General features: G+C 35.6%; 1 protein-coding gene across 1 annotated transcript; it reads right to left on the bottom strand.

Moving 5' to 3' along the window:
- Positions 1-5,279: 5,279 nt before the first annotated feature.
- On the bottom strand, positions 5,280-7,142 carry LOC107167776 (enhancer of split mbeta protein-like). Its single transcript, XM_015516958.2, has 2 exons — positions 6,667-7,142; positions 5,280-6,469 (listed from the first exon to the last, which is right to left on the bottom strand). The coding sequence occupies exons 1-2, from the start codon at positions 6,817-6,819 to the stop codon at positions 5,981-5,983; spliced, it is 642 nt and encodes a 213-aa protein (XP_015372444.1). The 5' UTR covers positions 6,820-7,142; the 3' UTR covers positions 5,280-5,980.
- Positions 7,143-9,570: the final 2,428 nt, after the last annotated feature.

Below are 9,570 nucleotides of genomic sequence, written 5' to 3' on the forward strand. Positions count from 1 at the left end.
GCAACATACTTATATTATGTAAATTCTCAATCGTTTACATATTTTATCATATAATATTATTATGAATATACGTAGTTTAAATAATCGCGGTGTATATGTATAACCACGTGCTGCGTAGCGATTATGTATACCTAACTACGATAGAGTGAAAAAAATTTTTTTCAGTGTTTGATTATCAGCCGCCTCTGAGATTTTAAAAGATATAGCACTACGATGTATATATATATATATATATATATATATATATACATCACGTGGCTCGTGGATCAAATGGTGGTACATGGACACGTGGTACATTTTAAATTGACGTACACGAAAAGGGTCAATTAAAGGGAGATACGTTGGGGAGGTCTACCCTTCATTCGCAGAGGAATGCTATATAGTCCATGGAGGGAAAAGGTGTCGAAATATGTGTAGGGATAATATAAAAAGGGTACGGGCGTGGGATAAAATGTTCGAAGTTTTGGATTATCTTTTAAGCCCATCACATCTTACTTTTTATGTCCATAACAATTATATAGTATTTACCTAATACATAACATTTGGTCTCGAAGACGTCACGATGCAGCTTTTTCCGCTGCAATAGCGTTGGACCCAGTGGTGCCGATCACCTAATTTATGTATGACATACGTAATTTTTTGATAGGGGGGCACTATAGTGTACTTCAAAGATCCAGTTGTGGATCGAGGTAGTTCGAACCTAACCTAACCTACCCGGATCGAACGTTAAAACGTAAAAATTTAAATTTAACATTGCATTATATGTAGGTGCTTTGATTTGCATGTGATTTTAAAATTGAAAAAAAGGGGCAATGAAAGATGATGCCTTTTGATGTATACGATGTACAATTTAAGATGATAAACAATACAATTTTATTTTATGATAATAAAAATCACGTAAAAACAAATTGCTTAAAAATGTACACTTCTGTGCAGACTATGTGTGGTGCAATGGTCTTCTACTGCTAAAGCTATTATAAATTTAAGATGTTCAAAAACATGATTTTCACTCGGACGCATCCTCTGGTATAGTAGGTATAGGAGTAATAATATTATATAAACATTATAGACGAGTAGACGACTATTACATCAGCCCATCAGCGCATTAGTTATACAATATACCTAGTATTATCCTTGTAGTGAAAATATATCGAGAAACGTTTGTTATTATTATCACCTGGTGGTTCTGTAGTGGTTTCGATAACATGAACGAGACTGCTTTGTCGTTCCCGACTCAATCATTTAATAAGTATGTAGGTATCATATTTTATTCAAGGCGTGGGCGACCGGGAAACGGATCATTACGGAGCTACTATACACAACACATATAATAATATACTGTTACATTGAAGTAGGTATTAGGTAGGTTAAGCAATGTACAGAAATATTATGTACATATTAGGAAAATGATATAATTAAATTAAACTCTACTAATTTTGGAAATTTTAAGTATACTTAAAATGGATCAATGCCATATATTAAGTCAATTATTTAAATTATGCTATTGGAGTATTATATTATGTAACAATACATTTTTTTCTTCAAAGTATAATAACCATACTTTGTTATTCTAATAATTATGAAGCTGATGATTTTTTTTTTTAAGTTGAAGTAGTTTCCTACTTTTATCGATTTTTAATGGTGTGGAAGACTTAACTGAATTTACTGGTTTAACCATTTCGATGGCAGATTTATATTCGAAGTAACCGTATTTGGTCATTACCTATATACGATTTAGTACTTACACACAAAGTATAACAATCGTATATCAAAATACTTTCATCTAATTAGCAATTATTACAGGGAGAAAAGAGGTAATGATAATTCTCATAATAAAAAATTTAAAGAGTCATGGACCCTGCATAGTATTACAATTTTTAAAAGATAGCCTGTCGGTGTATACAATATAATTTAAGTATATTTGAAAATTTGAGTGTCCTTACATGCTATAGTATACTTCCAAAAGTCACTTGAATGAATGGTTGGTGAGCATATATAGGTATACTTGCAGGTAAACTCCCTTATATATAACATAAAATTATACAAATAGTAAGTAACATATATTATATGGTATTACACACGACATAGATACAGAGACGATCGACGGTGGCGATGGCGTCGAGTTAGAATAATGTAATGGTAATAATAGTATACACATAATAGCCGAGTTGATTAGGCCATTACAACTCGTCTAGCACTGCTGTACAATACACACACACATATATATATATATATATTATGCTCTCGTCGTCCACCGCGCTTGAGAGAGACAAATGCGATATCGCGCACACGCTGCAGAGTCTTGGACCGACGGAGAGAGAAAACCGAAATGCGTCTGTACACGACGACGTCCGCGTGTATTACACTGCATTATAATATATTATATTATATGCGTTTCCGGTGTGTCCCGGTACCGGATGGGGACGGCCTCAACTAAATGGATTTCACTACGGTCTTTTTCTTCTCCACCGTCGCCGCCGCAGCGTCGAGTCTTCGACCTCTCCTAAAAAAAAAACAACCGTTTTTTTTTTATCTCTGTTCGACCTGCATCGGACGTTGCAGCTCTGCTGCACTTGCGCAGAACTCTCTTGAGCCAGAGCCCTCCCGGTATTGTCCAAACGTTCACACACGCGCTTCAATACGTAAAACACAATAATAATAATAATAATAATAATAATAAAATAAAGTCATTGCTGAAGATGTGTAGATTGCTATTTATATATATGTATATAGGTAGGTAGGTACTTGTATACCTGCGTGCGTGTGACAGAGAAGTTTTATTTTTTTTTACTTGAACCATTATTCACGGACGCTCGTTTATAACACGTTAGTATTATGTTTAGGTATATATATTATATGCTCGTAATGTTCGGGTAATATGTTATGCACGTCGTGTGAAAATATGAAAAAATCCACAATATGCACGGCCGCCGCCGATTTTCCGCTGTACATATAATAATATTGTTTATTTATCATAATAAAGTACCTATATATAATATATATATCCGATATAGCTATAGGTTTTATATTATATCAATTATAAAATTTTTGACATGCAAACAAACCACAAACTTTCAGACTGGCGCTTAAAAATAATACAAATATAGCAATAGAAAATATTTATGCATTTTTTAGTATAATAAAATATATATGTGAAATACATAATATAATATACTCGTATAGTCAAGAGAATGAGAGAGATGAGAGATGTCCATAATGGATGTACAACAGTGATAAATTATATTCCTAATTAGTATAATATATATATATAAATCAATGATCTAGAAATATGAAATTTAACAGATTGTCGAGCATAGAATGTGAGGAGAGAGTTTGAAAATAATTCGGGATAGAAGAGTTGGAACTTGGGGATTAGAATTTTTTTATTCAATTATAGCCTATATAGGTAGGAATTACCTATTATAGGTTAAAAATGTTACGAAGTATTTGAAGTGATATAGCCGAGAGTATAAAAAAATCTGCATAAAAACGTATGAAGTGGTCAATTGATTTTTCATACATACATTATTGCTAGTATAGATATGTCAGAGTCGACTACAGAGACATAAGGAGAGGGGGGGGGGGCTAAATAATAATTTTCAGAAACCTTCCAATATATATTATGAGATGTTTTTTTAGTAATTATTTTGTTTTTAAGAATTCGTTTATGGGAGAGAGCCACGGCTCTTAGGGCCGACCATCATGGAACCAAAAGATATATTTAAAAATTTACTAATTTTAAAACTTAAGATAAAATATCTGGCTATCGTTTTACTTGCTCATATAGTCCGATCAAAACCCAAGAGGAGTCTTAAAATCCTACGAGTAATTATGAACTATGATTATTATTTCATTAATTATTAATATAAAATAATTGATGATCCTTTGCCCGATGAACGAAAAACTTTGAAAACAGAGTTTAAGCCACTCGAAACGAACCCCACGGAAATAAACCGTAGACAATAAGTACGAAGACCAACTATTAAATCGGTAAATTGATTTTTTGTCTTATCCGGTCACCCTCTGGCCTCTACATCCGAATAATATAGATACTATTGTATAATAAATCATAATTACAATAACAGCGACACCTACGAGCGACGTCGTCGCGTGTGACAAAATCGTTACACATAAAAAAACGGAATTTAAAAAAAGAAGTGTCGATAATATTATTATAATATTAAGTATGTTATACGCTTCAGTGCTCTTCCCGAGTCCTAATCAAGTCGTAAAAACCATACACATCATACATTATATTATTATGTTATGTACGTACGGCAGTCGAAGTGTAATATTTATTTTATCATCTTCGTGCCTGCGTAACAATAATAATAATAATAATATATAGTGTACACACACAAACACAGAGGACGACGCGTATTTTTTCGTGTATCGTCCGGTGCGGTCGGCGCGATTAGTGTGCGTGCGATGGGATCGCCGGTCACGTACGGCGCGCCGCATACGGACGTGAACACACCGCGGCGATCGTCGCACACACCAAGGCACACGGACGCACACGGACGCGGATCGTAAATACCGGAACCAATAACTCCAATACAAACACGTAATAATAATAATAAAAATATTATATTATTATCATATGTGAGGACACACACACACACGCGCGCGCCCGCTCGTCACGACACACGTATCGGATTGTGTATTTTTTGTGCGTGCCTGCAAATGTGTGCGTGCGTGTTTTCGTGTAAATTTGTGAGCGCGAGCGCGCGCGTGTGTGTGTGTGTGTGCCCGCATATAATCGGTCACGGTTTCTGCGCGCCACCGCACCGGTCCGGCACACCGTGAGAACTTGGCTTCATCGTCGTCGTAGTCGTAGTCGTCGTCATCGTCTTCGTCGTCCGAACAATACCGGCCCCGGCGGTGAATCGTCATATTATTATTATTACTACTACTATTATAGCTGTTATAATAGTCCCGTCGTCGTGTTTTCGTATATTATTATTATTATTATATTGTTTCCTACGTGTAGACTGCCACTAGTCATGTATACCTATACCGTGTCGTTACCTGTATTTAGAGAATAGTTTTTTCATCGCTTTTTTTTTCTCTCTTCTATTTTACTCTCTCTCTCTCTCACCGTTCCTCTTTCGGCCGGTTCCCAGAACCGAACGGTTTAGTCACGTACGAGCACAAATTGACTTATCGTCGGCGGTCCGGGGCATGATAATATCGTTTCGACGACAGCAAATTGATTGATTGATCGATTTTTCTTTTTCTTTTTTTGGGACAGGAGGAGGAGAATAAAAAACAACAAAACGTTTAAGATGTTTGAATAGACTTAATGTATTCTAGTAAAACACCTCATATTACTATTATTATCACAGATATGCTTTTTTTCTTAAATTTTCCGCACAAACGCAGAATTTCTACATAACATCATAATACATGTTTTAATTTTTTTTACGATTATTAATATATCATGTGTCACGTATGCAGAATACATTTTTTTTTTTTTAATAATAATATTATTACACAATCAAAAAATGTCTTAAATCCTATTTCGATGTTATAATATATATATATAATATATAATATATAATAACACAATATACATATATAAGTACAAAGAAAGAGGTATTTTTGAATTTTTTGGTAAATAGCTGTAGTGCCATATCCTTTGCAACCATTATACATTTTATACCAGGATGGAATTATGGTCGTCATCGAATAAGAGAAAAAAAATTACAACATAAAATACTATCTCGAGAAAAAAATAATAATATAATGAGCGAATAACAAACTATATCGTCGTATACGCATCACAATAATACAATAATATTATAATAATTCCTATATAAAATATAACTACCTATAAATAATATACAATATCTCCACCTAGGATCGAACATCAGTCTTAGTCTGGGGCCATGGTGGATGTGAGGGGGGAGGGTTCAAAGGATTAAAAACGAAATAACGACATGTTTCTTTTCGGCCCGAAAATAAGGAACACCTAGTGCGTTTACCACGGTCTCCAGCAGACTGAATTCGGATCTTCTTTGAGCTCGCTTCCGGGTGTGGACGGCGGCGTGTATGGCCTGTACTGGTCGGCGGCGGCTGTGGCGACAGTACCGGAAGCGGGACGGTTGGAGTCGACATCGATTTTGCGCATGCAAGCGCCCAAATGGTGAAGGAGCTTGACGCCGGCGGACGGATCGACGGGCGGTGACCGGACGTCCGATGTCAGGTAGTTGGATACCTCGGTGGCGCAGTGCGCGAAACCGGCGCGAAACTTGTCGGCGTACACCGAGTCGACGCCGGTCAGCCCGAGAGCGTTGTGTCGCTTGAGCTTGTGCAGGTGCCGGACCGTCAGCTCCAATATGTCAGCCTTCTCTAGTTTGCTGACGTTCTCGCCCTCGGCCTGTAGCGTGACAACCATCAGGTCCTTGAGCTCGTCCAGACATCGGTTGATCCGGGCGCGGCGTTTTCGTTCCAATAGTGGTTTCATAACCTGATGGACAACAAAACGTATTTATTAAAAACGGAAACTAGGTGTATAATATAATATGATGTAATACGGATATGTTGTCCGTATTTTATAATATTGTTTTATTGATACCTGGTCGCGTTTGATTAAAAAAAAAAAAAACGTATATTTGGCGAAAACCAAAAACATTTTTAAATAATATAATTGTGATCCGTGCTTACCTTTCTGTATTGATAAGTCCGGGACACGGGTTGTTCATCGTATTCGGATCCAGACTGGTGCTGGTTCTGATGCTGGTAATGTTGCTGTTGCTGTTGCATCTGCATATGCATCTGCACTCGGTATGACGGTCTAAGTTCGGCGACTGGACGCATGTCGAAACAATCTTGGTGTATTTTATTATAATGAAATATACGACACTATTCGAAACGACACTTAAAAAACGATGTATTTTTTTTTTTTGTCAATAATTATTATAATTTTATCTGCAATATCGTGCATAAACACATTCACACAGACACAAGTCAAACAACGGTGAGACGATTATAATATAATTACTATTATATAGCAATAATAATAATTTAATAATATATATTGGAACTCGCAATGACGATACGTAAACAGTGGAAGACGAACGACGGACGGATGGCGAGTGTTGACGGTTCGGTACGGATCGTTCGAATGACGGCATGACCCAAGGGCACGGCCGGTTTTATATGGACGACCGTGCCGGGTCGGCGGCGGCGGGAAGTGTGCTGCGGCGGCGTGTGACGGGGCGCCCGTGGGAATCTTGGTCGCATTCCCACAGTGCGCGCACCGCCGGTTGTGCAGCGCGCGGGACACGCACACAACAACAACAATAATATATTATGGGCATGCCCGCGAGAGGGGCGCCGCCTCGTCCTCCGACCACGGTGAAACAGTAGACGTGCACAACACGCGCGCACACCTGCCACGCGCTAATTTAGAGGTACGGCGGCGCGCGCTTCCACACACACACACACACACACACACACACACACACACACACACACACACACACACACACACATACACACGGGTGTGCGTGCGTATATTATATTATCGTCATTGTCCGCGGTGGTAGGTATACGCATATTATTATTATTATTATTATCATTATAACAGACGCGCACGCGCTCCCCCCGAGTTTTTACCTTTTGTAGACGACGGCTTTTCGCGTCCTCGTCCGCGTCGATTATATTATTATTATTGTTATTATTTTATTACGATTCGGCTCCCACGGTCGTCGCGTGCGTGCGCGTATGTGTGCTATTTATTTAATCTCTTGACGTACGCCTACCCACAAGGCGGCCGGAGACGTTTTCCTCGAAAAAATTTGTATAGGTACCGTTACCGTGTTTTTGCACCGTTTTCCATTTGCTCCGTATTTTCAAAACAAGACGTTGTCGCTTTCATATTTATAATGTTAAAAAGGAAATTTGTTTATTCAGAAAAAGTTAACGGCCTTGATCCCTATGAGTATATTGTATATGATTTAATACAATATTGAAAAATTGCAAAAACGGAAACTTACATAGGTATAGTATGATAACAACAAACATTAACTTTACAAAGTATACAAATACGGAAGATTAAAACCTAAATTTAAAAAATATTATAAAACTATTTGTACAACGCTTGCACCCACTTTTAATACCAATACAACATTAGTATAGGCAATTGCGATCGTTTTCAGCCAAGAATATTATTCTAAACAATTTAAACATTAGTAGGTATGTACGTCGGTGGCGTGATTAAGAATTTGGTTGGGGGGGGGGGGAGATAATGTGTTTTTAATAAAATCTGTTAGCCTCATACAGTAACTATTACCCCAGCAAATATAAAATGTTAGCAGTAAAAAAAAATTTGGAGGATTCCCCTCACTCGCCCCCTTAATAATTATGCCACTGATGTACGTGTTTAAACATCAAGTAAATCAAATTTAAAAATCAATGTAGTAAAATATACCTATAGGTACTTGTTAAAATATGGATTTTTAGTTTTTACCATAATTTCGGTCTATTACAACTTCAAATAATTACATTGTATAATATTCAAATTAATGTAAATAATAAGTCTTCTCGTTGTTAAAATATTTAATGTTTATTTAGAATTTAGAAATGATGCAGTCCATAAATTATAAATGTGAGGTTTCAAGTTTAGACTGTTGATTTACACTTGGTGGTAAGAATATATAATATGCGTATGTACCGCACCTATGAATGTGTTATAGATATTTAATATTTACTGTATGCATGAACGGGTAAAGAACATATTTTAGAACAGAGAAAAGTGTTACAATAATTTAGAATCAATCAGTTAAAAATGATAACACAATTTTTAACCTCGCATAAGACCGTTTGGTATCACAATGTTTTACCTAACTTATCTTATCAAGGATTTCTATACCTATATAATATAATATATTAATGTAAATATAGAAAATAAATGTAAACATAAAAAATTATTACACAATAATAATAACAATTCCACTTGAAACATTTCTTGGCATAAAAAAATATCAATACACCTAGTTAGCAATCTCATTTCTTAATGAAATAGCTATGGTAAAACATATATAGGTACTATAGATGAAGTACATATCTGCTGGCCACTTCCTCTTGTAAGGCTCCAGCTGTACTGAAATTCTCAAAATATTTAGTATTTCTATTACTGCAGTCGATTTATACTTATTTTAAATTTTTAACATTCAAATTAAAACAATTATAATAATATATATTGGACAGTAGTTTTTTCAGTGTTTATAACATTGCCACACAACTAGTATAAAATAGTAAAATATCAAAATAATAAGACAATGTAAACTTTATAATTATTTTAGTATAATAAACTATCACCAGTCATATCATATAATCGTATTGAAAATTAATTGTACATAGCGTAATATAAAAAGAAAAATCATTACTTTTAATGATACTGACAAAATATTATAACAACATGCGCAATTATACAAAATAATATATTATGATGTTTAATCACGTCATATCTCTATAATAGAATATGAGCAACTCCAAACAACATCTCGGAGTTATTTTGAATAAAATGTTATAGTTTATCAATTATTAGAATTGTCATATACCACG

This window comes from Diuraphis noxia, unplaced genomic scaffold (assembly GCF_037042655.1).
Source record: "Diuraphis noxia isolate RWA-SAM2 unplaced genomic scaffold, SU_Dnox_SAM2 contig0003, whole genome shotgun sequence".
In the NCBI taxonomy this organism is placed as follows: domain Eukaryota; kingdom Metazoa; phylum Arthropoda; class Insecta; order Hemiptera; family Aphididae; genus Diuraphis; species Diuraphis noxia.